This window comes from Arvicanthis niloticus, chromosome 2, assembly GCF_011762505.2.
Source record: "Arvicanthis niloticus isolate mArvNil1 chromosome 2, mArvNil1.pat.X, whole genome shotgun sequence".
Taxonomy (NCBI): domain Eukaryota; kingdom Metazoa; phylum Chordata; class Mammalia; order Rodentia; family Muridae; genus Arvicanthis; species Arvicanthis niloticus.
Window position 1 is genome coordinate 146257503 of NC_047659.1, and position 12699 is coordinate 146270201.

The 12699-nt window shown below is 56.3% G+C and overlaps 1 protein-coding gene across 4 annotated transcripts; it reads right to left on the bottom strand.

The window, feature by feature from the left end:
• Positions 1–1302: 1302 nt before the first annotated feature.
• Hrh3 (histamine receptor H3) lies at positions 1303–6289 on the bottom strand. 4 transcript variants are annotated; one of them, XM_034496650.2, is made up of 4 exons: positions 5695–6081; positions 4512–4678; positions 2855–3261; positions 1613–2710 (listed from the first exon to the last, which is right to left on the bottom strand). In XM_034496650.2, exons 1-4 carry the CDS (start codon positions 5942–5944, stop codon positions 2338–2340), a joined length of 1197 nt encoding a protein of 398 aa, XP_034352541.1. In that variant the 5' UTR covers positions 5945–6081; the 3' UTR covers positions 1613–2337. The 4 variants fall into 4 exon arrangements, with proteins under 4 accessions (XP_034352539.1, XP_034352541.1, XP_076786473.1 ...); XM_034496648.2 differs by having other exon boundaries at positions 1303–3261; positions 5695–6289; XM_076930358.1 differs by having other exon boundaries at positions 1613–3261; positions 5699–6236.
• Between the last annotated feature and the right edge of the window lie 6410 nt (positions 6290–12699).

The following is a 12699-nucleotide window of genomic DNA, read 5'->3' on the forward strand; positions in this document are numbered from 1 at the left end:
CGCTGACTGCTGGAAGGGAAGTGCCCGTTGCTGGAGAGAGCAGTCCTTTGTCCTTCCCCAGATCACTCTGGGCTTTGGGGACAGATACCCGCTGAGGAGGCAAGGCCTGGTGCAGGGTGAGGGAGCCAGTACCAGCCTGCTGGGGGAGCCACAAAACCTCTCAGCTCTCAGGGTGGGAGGGTCGTGCTGAGCAAATGTGGTATCCACTCTCACCATTCCTAACTGCTTAGGATAAGGTCCAGCTTGGGGCAGTGAGGCACAAGGAACACTGACTATGAAGGAAGCCAGAATCCCCAGGCTCACTCCACAGCCCAGTGACTGAGGAGGGGCCTGCTTGAGCCCAGAGGAAGCAGGACTCAGATCCAGGGAAAGACAGAAGGGGGAGAGTCTCTGCCTTCTGGAGGTTGTCAAGTAGCTGGGAAAGACACGTGCTGGCACAGCTGCAGGGACTGCACATCTGGAGGGGGAAAGGCTTCGTGGGTTGCTTCCCCTGTGTGTGTAGCACTGAGCTACCTTGAAGCTTTACTTGTGTGTCTGGTGTCCCTCACTGCAGTGAAGACCCCTGTGGTGCCTAGATGTGGTAGCAACTTCCCTCCCTGTTCAGAGGAGGAAAGGTGAAGTCTCTGAAGATCAAGGGCATGGTAAGATGACAGCTAGGGTCAGCCTGTCCTGCTCCAGGTGGTGGGGCTACCCATAAGGCTGTCCGCTGAGGGCAGTACCACCCACTTTCTACCGTCCCAACCACCGCCAGATCTTTGCCTGCGTTGGTGACTCTGCATCTCTCAGCCCTCACAAGCCTAGCTGCAGTTCTCATAACTCCGGAGCCACCCTATGTACCCCACCAGCCCCTTCCTTACCAGTTTCCTGAGCTTCTCTCAAAGCACAAGGCATGGCCAAGGCCCTTCCTGGGACCCATGTCTCTCCAGCAATTGGCTGGTTACTCATGTGTAATGTCAAGGCCATGATGATGGCTGCTTTCTGACAAAAAAAAAGCTGAGCACCTACCTTTGAACAGGCTACAGATGTGTATTCTGAAGGCAGATGTGCACCGTCCCAGTACTATATACTACCCTTCTGAAAAGAGACACCAGCTGGACGTCCCCCTACATGTCCTTGAGCAATTTTGTAACGGGGCACTACAGGGAACAATTCCTTGTGGGAACTACACTCTGGGATGACAACCTGGCTTTTCTCCCATCTAGTTCCTCAGTTAGAATATCAAGGCCACATCCTCGTCTCCACTGGACCTCTGATTAGATCCCTGAACAATAGCTACACCCACAAAGTCCCCAAAAGTCAGCACCCATAAAAAAATACACTTTATTATGTCTTCACATTGGCAGAGGCAGCACACCAGGGCACAAGGATGGCAGAGCATGCAAAGGCCTGAGGTGAGTACTCAGGACAAGGCAAAGCATTCCTTCAGGTGTCACAGGCCTGCTTTCCTGACTGTCCCATGAGCCTCATGACCCTCAGGGTACAGTCACCGCTCTACCCCACAGCCCACCCACCCCCAAATTCTGACTCTGAAGATGGGACAAGCAGGGCAGGGCCATCGTCCTGAGCCTGGGGGTGGGGCAGGCAGAAGCAGCTGGAGCGGCTCAGCCGGAAGCTGCCGCGCTGAGGGAGGAGGGCGTGGGAGCCCACACCTGCCAATCCAGCCCAGAGCTCCTCGGCAATTTTGTCTCTCTTGACTAAACATCCAAGGAACATCAAGTTCACAGACGTGTTTTCTTCTCCTCCATCTTCCTGAAAACATCCAGAATGGAAGAGCAAAGAAGCTTCAATGTTCTTGGGGCCCTTGACACTTTGTGGGGCAAAGAATTGAAGGGAGCTGGGGATAGGAACCAGGCTCCAGGATTAAGCAAGAGACAGTGGCAGCAAAGGGTATCATCCCCAGATCGATCGTCTGGGAGACAGAAGGTATTGCAAGTGTGTGGTGGGTGTGCAGCGGGTGTGTGCACATGCGGGGCTCAGTGCCAGGGCAGGAGCCGGGAGCACACACCAAGGTTTGCTTTGGGGAGGACACCAGCCACTAAGTATGCAAAGGGGGACATAACTGGCACTGCACTGTGTGTGTGAAAGTGGAAGGCATGCCTGGGACTCCTGGATTGTCTCTTCTGTGGTGAAGGAGAATGTGGCGGCAGAGCCAGCCAGCACACTCCAGTTCCACCAACGAGGGCTCTTGTCTTGGCCCACCTACCATGCCGCCCCACTGCAGGGTTGATGATCTAAGAGGCTGCCATGGCGTTTGACCGTGGACAAAGGCAGGGCCCACACTCAGGCTGCCCACGAAACAGGTACAAGGGCCTGGCCACAGAAGGGTGGGGCAGCTGCTCATTTCCAGCACTGCTCCAGGGAGCCATGGGGCTGGACCTTGAGCTTCTGGGGGCAGAGGAGCTTGGTGAAGGCTCTGCGGAAACTGTAGTGGCAGAGTGGGTAGAGGACAGGGTTGACAGCTGAGTTGGCCCACAGAAGCCAGAAGGACGTCTCGTACCAGTAGTCAGGGATGCAGTGGCCATGGCAAGCAGCTCGGATGATCATGAGGAGTGTGTATGGGGCCCAGCAGAGCCCGAAGATGCTCACAATGATGGCCAGGGACTTAGCCACCTTCTTGTCCCGCGACAGCCGAAAGCGCTGGGTGATACTCTGGGACACCATCTTCATGCGCTTCTCCAAGGATGCTGAAGACGCCGACGGCTTGGAGCCCCTTTTGAGTGAGCGCGGCCTCTCAGTGCCCCTTGAGGAGCTGCCGGAGCTGGAGGTAGGCGAGGCGGCAGCACCCCCACCACTGCCACCCCCGAGGGCAGCCTCCCCAGCCTCAACACCAGGGCCTGCCTCACCCACCCCATACCTGTGTAATGGCATGGCCTCCCCATGCCCTTTTGGCCAGCAGCCCCAGCAGCTGGGGGGAGCTGGAGGTGGCGAGGGCTGGGCATCAGGTGGGGGCTCTGGACCAGCCTCACGGCCTCCCCCATCAAGCCGAAGGCGAGTACGCCTCTGGATGTTCAGGTAGATGCTGAGGTTGAAGAAGGTGACACTGAGGAAGGGTGTGAAGAACTCGAGGGTGGAGGCCGTGATGAGAAAGTACCAGTTGTAGAAGAACTCTGCATAGCAGTGGCCCTCGGGAATGGAGCTGCCACCGGACAGGTGCTCCCAACTCAGGATGGCAGGCCCATACAGCAGGAAGGCCAGCACCCATACCATTGCCATCTTCCGAACTGCCCGTCTCGTGTCTCCCTGCTGGGCCCGGTAGGAGACCTGCAGTGGGTTGTACAAATCAACAACAGGTCAGCAGCATTGGGCTGGGATGCTCAGAGAAGCCTCAGCTTCCATGTCTGCCCTGGGTAAGGTGCCATGTTCCTTCTCTCCCTTGCTTGTGTCCCCTGCCTGCCTGATGCCCACACACTCTCCCGGAGCCTCAAAGCCTACCACAAACAACCAGAATCCTGTCTCTTCACCATCCGCCACCAGCTCCACTGGGTCCCCCTGCCTTTGCTTTCGTCACTAGCATTGGCCACACCCAGAGGCCACACACAACTGTTTCTGGTGGGAGCTGTCTTCAGCGGTTTCAAAGGGAAGGTCTTTGTCTCAACTCTGCACCAGTATTTCCTTCCTCTCACTACTGGAGCTGGGAACACAGAAGGGAAACCTGCTGGCCCACTGCTAGAGACCCCCCCCCACACACACACACACACAAAAGAATTAAGTATTCTGTCTTCTATTCTAGAAGGTGAATGGCTAGAAAGGGTAGGGAGTGAGACTATCTAGTCTCTCCAAGAAACAAACTAAGCTCCAAGTTTAACTAGTAAAGCAAGGGGCAAGGTAGCAGGAGGGGCCAAAAATCCTGCTGAGGGGCCTCAGAGGGACAGCTGAAACAAGTGTCCTTGACAGCCATCTTGGGAACCACAAGCTAACCACATGTCTAGGGCACACGTGCCACATGCCAGCTTTGTACTGGGCATCTCAGTCACAATAGCCCTGTGATTGTGCCACTGTCTTGCTGGTTCAGGGGAAGGTACAAGGGACCTAGGGAAGCTCAAGAGGACTCCGTGATGGTGCTCTTTGCAAGCTGATTCTCAGGATGCATCCTGACAAATTCATCCTGGAATGAGTGAGCCACCAAGGAGATGAAGAAGTGGCAGCTGAAGCCTCAGTCCACACCAGTGTCCGTCTGCTCTGCATGAGCTCCAGGGCCACTTAGGGGAGCTTGTGCATCTAGGAGCTGTGGCTTCCTGTTATGATGTATGTACACCTTCATGTACACAATAATGGGAAGGAATCCTGAACCTGCTCAGGATAGAGGCTGGACCCTGACATCCTTTCCTACCAGAGTATGGAATTCCAAGCTAACCTCCTGTCTCATGCTTGTACTACTGGCAGCCAATGGTCACTGAAAAATGCCCCACACGTCAAAAGGGAGCAAACCCGCCAGGTATCTGTCTACAACTCAGGGGTAGTTGGTCTCCAACACACAGAGTAAGCGCTAATGCCTGCATTCCAGAACTCACAGCTCGAGTGACTGACAGGAATCGGTCATAGCTGATCAGCACGATGTTGAAGACTGAGGAGGCACACAGTAGGTAGTCTACCACCAGCCACAGCTTGCAGAGGCCCCGGCCAAAGGTCCAACGGCCAGTCAGCACATAGGGTACATACAGTGGGATGCAGAAGGCACCTATGGGAAAGCAACTGCGGTGGGACCATGGCTCAAGACTTGGGGTCAGACTGACCACATGGAGAGAGGGCAGAGCCTGGCCTTCAGAGGGTACCCACCTTTCTAGGAGCAGTATTATGTCTTATTTATCCCCCTAGTTACCCTGACCCCCTACAACTGAGCAGCTGCCAGCCTCCAGCCCACCAATGTCTTCTGGACCTGGCAGTAGGAGGAAGGACCTCGAGGTAGGAACCTCTGGACACAGAACCTGGGCTTCTGCCAGCCCTACCAACCACCAAAAGAGAGGAAAGGGATATATGTCCTCCCTGGCTTGACTGGCTCTGGAGCCGAGATCATCCATCTCTACCCTGGCTGTTGGACAGCCTCCCTTCTCAGCTTAAAAACCGAGAAAGCTTTTCTCTTGGCTTAAAAGGTTTTTGGCTGCAGCCGCGACAGCCGCTCTCACCGCCCAAACTGGCTTCCAGCGTCTGGGAGACGCAGCAGCTCGCAGCCCCAACAGGTGTCTGGCGCTCCGGCCCCCACCGCGTGCCCCGCCTCCCCCCCTCCCCCGTTTGGGAGCAGAGCTTGGACACGTGAGAACGAGCTCCTCCGTGCAATTCCCTCATCTCACCACCCCCCCCCAGCCTTCCTCAGGGTCCCCTTCCCCAGCACAGCTCCCCAAATCCCCCTTCCATGTCCCCTCCCCCCAGCGTCCTCGCAGCATCCTGAGTCCGGCGCCGCTGCCTTTGTTTGGTTCGGCGCAGGAGCCAGCGCTGCACCCGCGGTCGCTGCGCCTTGCGCCTTGCTGAGCGCCCGCCGGCTGGGGCATTCTCCCCGGGGACATCCCCACCCAGCCCCTGTCCTGCGGCCCGGGAGGCTAGGAACTTCGCCCGCGCCCACCATCCTGAGGTTTCTAGAGCGCCTCTCCCAAGGCCGAACCCCCGAGAAGCCACCCCAGGTCGAAGCGCCAAGCCCCATTGCCCAGCCCGGGCTCCGCGCCCTGGACTCTGGCAGCGGACGGGGTCTGGGGGCTTTACCCACGAGGAAGTCGGAGATGGCGAGGTTGAGCAGAAAGAAGTTGTTCTGGGTGCGGAGGCTCGAATCCGCCACGAAGGCGAGCATGACCAGCGCGTTGCCCAGCACTGTGGCCACGATGAGCAGCGCCATGAGCGCAGCCAGGACAGCGGTCCAGGCAGCCGAGAAGCCGCGCGCCCCTCCTGCTGCCGCCGCCTCTCCGGCCAGAGCGCCCGACGCGTTCATCAGCCCGTCGGGTGGCGCGCGCTCCATGGCCCAGCAGGCTCACACGGCTTGGGGACACCGGGCAGGGCACGGGCCGAGAGCTAGGCAGCCGGGTGGGGCCCCCGCTCCTGAGCCTAATCTTTGCCGGTTCTTCGCCCAGCCCGGTTTTCCGGGGGGCGCCCGGAGCATGGTCCGCGGGGCCGGAGCGAGAGCCGGTTCTGGAGTCCGGGAGGGCGATGCAGAGGGGGCTGGTGTCGGAATCTGAGCGGAGTGGGGCGGGCGGCGCGGCTGCTGCAGCGAGAGCAAAGCCGAGCTCCAGCCGCCCGCGGCGCGTCGGTGCACCCCTAGCTCAGCGCGCAGCCGAGTGCGCCCCGCGATCCGCTCGCCGCCCCCCGCGCCCCGCGCAGAGCCCCCGCCATTGGCTGGCGCCCTCGCCCCGCCTCCGCCCCGCCTCCGCCCCGCCCGGCGCGGGCAGCACCACGGACAGCGCCGCGTGCCCGCCGGCCGACTAGAGCCCCTGCCCGTGTGCGCACCGTGGCTGGCTGAGAGCCCGACTCCAGCAATAACCAGCTACAGGGTTGGGACCATGTCTGAGGTCGCACCTAAAAGCTGGTCCCTTGGCTATCCGTTCGCCCTCGTGCCCTCGCCCCTAGTGACCCCTGCCCGACCCTTGTCCGTAGCTCCTAAGCTTGGGAGGACCTGGGACAGTGCCCGGGTGGGGTGGAGAATGGCTGCCCTGCAGCTTTAGAGAACTTGCACCTCAGGACTCCTTTTCACATCTTGCTTTGGGCAAGTAGGTTTCTAGGGTAAGAGATGTCCAAAGAAGGATTGGGGAGGGGGTCTCTGAAAGCGATGCCGGGAACAGGGGTTCTCTCCAGCTTCATATGCACTCAACTGTGGGTCTCAATCTCCACGTGGTTAGACAGAGCTCAGAACAGGGTCCAGGGTGACCTGCAAGGCACACACAGATGTGGAGTTACATAAGGGAAGAACGAGCCTGAGCGGACCCAGCCCAGAGCTGAGAACATTCACCCAGAACTCAGCGGCAGTGGGTGGAGGGGCGACCCACAAAGCAGCTTGGTTCGGGCCATGAATGCCCCCTGAGATACCTCAGTGGGGTGGTCACTGCTGCAGGGGACAGGTGAGGTCACTGAGTTCTGGGTGCAGCCGGGGTGGTGGCAGCTGCATTAATGCCTGTGGGAAGGGGAGGAGGAAAGCCACCGGCCCCCCTCCTCTGACACAGATACCGGAGGTCAAGGACAGAGTCAGCAGCAGAGGCTCCCTAAAGACAAACAGACACACCCACGCTCTGACACACAGACATTCACAGTCAGGGAGACAGCCACCCAGCATCAGGCTGGGACCCACGAATAGACAGACAGCAGACAGACAGGAAACAGTGCCCGAGGGAGAGGGAAGGAGTGACTGTCCTCTGTCACCAATGGCACACATCAGTGAATGCTTCAAAGTGGACAGAAATGTATACTGTATGGGTGTGGAGGAAGGAGCCCCCAGGCACTGCTGCAAGCACCCCACACTGACAGCCAGGGCTGGTTGGTCATGTGAGGACCTGCCCCTCCCCCACCCCAAGTGGTTCTCTGAGAACTTTGGGCAGTGGGGACTGGCATTTCTCTGTCCCAGCCTTGGGGATGCTGGCAAAGGGGAGCCTCTACCCCAAGCTCACAGTCTCAGCCCCTCAAGGGCACCCTGGAAGCTTCTATGGGGAGGGGTAAATTTTAACATATCCTCTCCAGAAAGCCTTCTCTGATCTGCTCTTACAAGCAAACCCTTAGGCTCTCTTCCACAGCACACTGACTTGTTCAGAAGCTGTGTGAGGTTCAGGCACTTAACTATTGGTCAAAGTAACGTATGTCCTGGAACTGGACAGCAAGATCCAGCTGCGCTAGTGGGCACAATCAAGCATGCCCTTCAAGCCTCCCTGTGGCCTGAGTGTTTGGCAGGGTTCACTCTCCAGCACCTCCAAAATGCTTCTCTCTCAGTCGTTCCCTCATTCTCCCGGAGAAAGAGAGTAGAACCAGACATGTTGTTCAGAACTCTCAGAGCCCTCAGGAAATGGGGTGGGGAGACATTTAAAGGGATCCCTAGATCTCATTAATGGCTGGAGCTTCAATATCCCCATCTTGACACAGGATTTGAGGGAGAGAGTTAAAAGTTTGTAAAAAAAAATCCCTGTAAAGTCTTAGCCATCCCCAGTCCCAGTTTAAACTGTCCTGTTATTAATCATTACTCTGACCAAGCCCAGCCATAAGTGGGGGCTTGGACCCTATGAAGAACTCAGGACTGTGTAACAGGGAGGCCCACCTGCTATGTCTCCCTTCCTTCACATGTTCCTGTCTGGGCCTCCATGAATGTTGCTACTTGCTGCCCAACCCCAGAGAACAATCTGGGGACCACCTGGAACAAAAAGCAGTTCCCTGGTGGTCACTATTCCAGCAGCTGGGGGGACCCAACTCAACCCTACTGCCCCACAGCTGTCTGCGGTGCTGCTGCTGTGATGGTGTTATGGAATGTTCAGCAGACATAAGGACAAACAAACAAACCAGGCAGTAGCCCGTGTCCTACAGGCTGGTACCCTGCACCCTCATAGGAATTCTGAAGGGGCCGAGCTCCATAATGACACTCAGCTAGGGTCACTTCAGCCCCTAGCATCCAAGGTTCAGCTGTGTGCTCTTGGAGGAAGCTACCCCGTCTCTTGGAGCCTGGAAATCTTCCTCTGCAAATGGAAACCAGAAGCAGCAGGAAGGTTGAGTTAGCCCAGAGGTTTGATAAGGACAGTGGCTGGTGGTGATGGGTGCCCCCTACAGGCCAGACTCACTGCTTGCATTCATGACCTCATTAGGCTCTCAGTTACCCTGTGTCAGTATTTCTCAACCTGGGGGTTACGACCCTTCTGGGGATCACACATCAGATATCCTGCATATCAGATGTTTACACTATGATTCCTTGCAGTAGCAAAATTACAGTTATGAAGTAGCAACAGAATAATGTCATGGTTGGGGGGGGATCACCGCAACATAAGGAACCACAGCATTAGGAAGGTTGAGAACCGCTGCCCTATGTGGAGTCACCTGCATAGGGCCACACAGACCTAGAGTCCACCCTCTCCAGGGCCCTAGTTCTGGTTCAGCCCTGAGATAGAGGCTCCCAAGGCCAGTGTGGAAAGCATGCAGGCAGAGGGACTTGGCTGGTCAACTGGACGAAGGCAATGCATAAATAAGGAAGGTCACTATGTGGCACCCTACCCTGGAGAGTTTTCCCAGGAAGAGCTTTGTGTGGAAAAAGGAACACAAGGCCAGAGGCAATGGCCAGTGTTCTGGTGATCCAGGGCCCAGGATGATTTGGCCCCCACGCGATGCAATCATGGCAGTTTGTGTATCATGTATAGACAGACACCCACCAGAGTGTACTTTACAGACTGGCATGTTAGCACGGTGCAGTGGCCACCCTGGAGGCTCCTGTGGGCCCTAAAGCCATAATCCCATATGCTAAACTCTTGTTTTTCTGAATGCCTGGCCATTGACCCACCCCAGAAACAAACTCCAAACAAATAGTCCTCATACCTGGTAATGAGCTGAGCTCTTAGCCTCCTGCTCCTGGTTCAGGTCACCCTTGCTAACTCAGCCTATGCCACCATGCAAAAGCTTGCAGAGTCCACACCTGTGGGCATGGGTACCACATAAGCAGCATCTGCCTGGGAGACCAGTTTTCTGCAAAAGAGGCTAGGAGTGATCCAAGACCAGTAACCCACACCCTGAAGAGCAGCTGCCTCCTAGGTTGCAGGGACAGCCTCCTGTAGGCACACAGGCTAGGGACAATGGCCTATAGGGATGTGCGCCTTCCTATAGGATATATACTATGAATCAGAGGTATTTCTATGGTACTGTACTTGCAGGGGACAGGCACAGTGTCTAGGAGCTGGACTTGGTGGCAAAAAAAAAAAAAAAAAAAAAAAAAAAAAAAAAAGCCACCCCTAAAATCCCTTTCTATGATCCACCAGGGAATATATTGTTCAGGGATCATCTGCAATAGCAATGCTCACCTCTGAAGCTCCTCAGGCCCAGGAACCAGCAGCTAAGGACATCAGAGAGTGGCTCTGGCCACCTGCCCAGGTCCTTTTCATGGGTCACTGTCTTCACCTCCAGCCGTGCCTTAGCTGGTGAACCCCACTTCGACTAGGACCAGATTCTGATTTTTAAAGGGGCTTCTCACTGACAAGAGGTCAGTAGGTCACAGATGTAAAGAGAGGAAGGAAATAGAGGTTTGGGAAAGAGGCTAGTGGCAGAAAGGGGTGGCCCAGTCTAATGCAGCCAGGAAGCCAGTTAGGCTGAAGCACAGAAAGGCAGATTGGGGGAGCCTTGGAAGGAGAGGGGAGAGGCTTCTCATGCTGTGGACAGGATGCTAATGTTTCCTTGGGGTGGGTCAGGAACTCCAAGAGGGTTTGAGAGGTGTCTTAAAGGTCCCTGGCCACAGTGGGGTTAACTGGGCAGCTGGAGGGTAGATGCCCAGAGCCAGCTGGGCAGTTGTGTAACGAAGTCCAAGTGGGACCGGAAAACTTTGGATGTCTCAAGCCTGGAGTGAGCTGTGGGAGGGAAGGGGAAGGTAGGTCCAGCGCACCTCCAGATGCACAAGATGGTGTTTGCAGCCCTGACATGGAGCCCAGTGGGGATCTGGGTATGGAGTGTTACAAGATTGAGGTGCAGTCACACTCAAAAGGAATAGTTGGAACGTATGACCGTGGACCAGGGCAAGAGCAGCCCTGGGCTGAAGAAGCCAGTGCAGGTTGCAGCCTCGGCTTAGCTACTGCCATCCTCTGGTGCTGTCCCAGACGGCTTTCTGCCTCCAGCTTTTGTCTCATTGCCAGAAAAGACCTTTCTCCCTTGAACTGAGGGTGAGCCTGGTACTACTGGCTGCAGAGCTCTGCAGAGCTCTGTGGGAACACCGCTCACTAATGAGAGATAACGAGAGAACAGCAGCCACCAAGGGCTAGTTGAAGGGCAGCCGTCCGGCTGGGAGCGGACAAGGCGCTTGCTAGGGCCTAGTCTCTGCCGCTTCATTTCCTCAGTGGAACTGCTGTCTGCTCTCTCCTGCAGAAGCTCATTTGAATATGGGAATGCAGATTTTTCTTTTTTTGTTCCTTGTCCCCCCCCAACCCCCCATCCCGTGACATTCTGAGCCAGCTCCGGGTGCACCCTGATGAGCTCAGGCCCTAATGTGATAAAAATGGCGTCTGAGGCCGTGACGCAGAACAGGCAGGGTCTGACTCTCCATGTCCCCTTTAGAGACTTGGTGTCAGAAAGGAAAGGGGAGATGGGAGATGGAGGTGTTATTTAGTTGAACGTGACAGAAACCAATTTGAGAAATCCTTAGAGAAAGACATGGCTGTTGTTGCCTAGGGCTCAAAAGTCCAGGGAGGATGAGACCCCAGGTGCTCAAAGAATATCTTTTTTTTTTTTTTTCCAGCTTGCCAACCCCTACCACCACCCACCTCCGCGGTGTTTGCTTCCTTCCCAGACTGTCCCTGAGCTCTCTCCCTGCCGCTCCCTCCAGTTTCTGTGCCACATTAGTCTGTCTGAGACAGCCCTGCCCATGGTATGGGTGCACATGATTCGAACTCCAACAATGACCAGGGAGAGAGCAGAGGAAGGGAACGTTGGCAAGCCCAGCTGCAGTCAGTCATCTCTGCAGCTGCCCTTGGGATCGCCACACAACCAAGCAGCCTGTGCTGGTGTCAGGTGTTCACACGCTGTCCCTCAGAGACATGACCTCGACAGAACAAGAACTGTAGTGGGGTCCATGGGGGCAGCCATGCCCACTTTCTAAGAACCTGGGTCCACTCTGCCCATAAACAATAGGGTGATGCAGAGAGTGCGACATCAGTCTGCTGATGTCACAGCTGACAGTGAGGCCGCTGGAGAGGCTGTTGTGGCATAACGGTGGGACCGTGTCTTGGAAGGCCACTTGTTCCCTGAGGTTCCACCACAGACCACGCTTGCACTCATGGAGTCTGGGTGGGTGATGAGTACCGTAGCTGTTTGACCTCAGCTCTGGTGCCTGCAGGTGTCTTGTCCTTTGAGTGCTAGGTCCAAGACAACCACAATAGGAAAGCCAGAGAAAAGTAGTAGCCCTCTCCCAGAGACCCTCCAAGGCTCCCAGGCAGGGTGTGGCTTGGGGTGGGGCCCAGTCCACAGCCAGAAAACCCTAGCCCTTTCCCCAGGGTGGAGCCTCCAGACTATGACATGGCAATAGTAAGCCTGCCTACCCACTCAGCCAAGCTCAACTAAGCCCCTAGCCTCCTCATGCCAGTGCTTTTCCAGGGCCACCAGACTGTGGCTTGTTGTAGGCAGCTGTGAATGGTGAATGTCACACAATGGAGGGGTACTGGCCAGCTCTCGGACCGGACCGCTTCGTCCCTAGAGATGGGGACAGGTGCTATGATGGAGGGCCTTGCTCTGGAGAGAGAGGAGGTGCAGCCCCTTGTGATCTGTTCAACATTGTGGGTCCTCACAGGGTCCCCTCCCAACAGCCCAGATGGTATGCACATTGAGCCCCTCCATGCCTTTGGCCTGATTCCTGCTAGGTAGGTCTAAGTCATCTATCTGGAATCTTTGGTGGGGGGAGGTTTGAGACAGGATTTCTCTGTATAGTTCTAGCTACCTGGAACTCCCTCTGCAGACCCGATTGGCCTTAAATGGAGAAATCCGCCTGTCTCTGCTTCCTCAGTGCTGGGATTAAAGGTTTATACCACTATGCCCAGCCTCTATCTGAAGTCTTGACCTGCGGCT

Excerpts from the sequence above, each read along its gene's own strand:
- Hrh3 (XM_076930359.1), bottom strand. The coding sequence starts at position 5,944 with ATGGAGCGCGCGCCACCCGACGGGCTGATGAACGCGTCGGGCGCTCTG. Across the intron at positions 4,693-5,507 it reads GGCCGCAGGACAGGGGCTGG|TTGCTTTCCCATAGGTGCCT; the intron begins GTGGGGATGTCC and ends GTCCCACCGCAG. Across the intron at positions 3,262-4,511 it reads TCCTGTCAGTCACTCGAGCT|GTCTCCTACCGGGCCCAGCA; the intron begins GTGAGTTCTGGA and ends AACCCACTGCAG.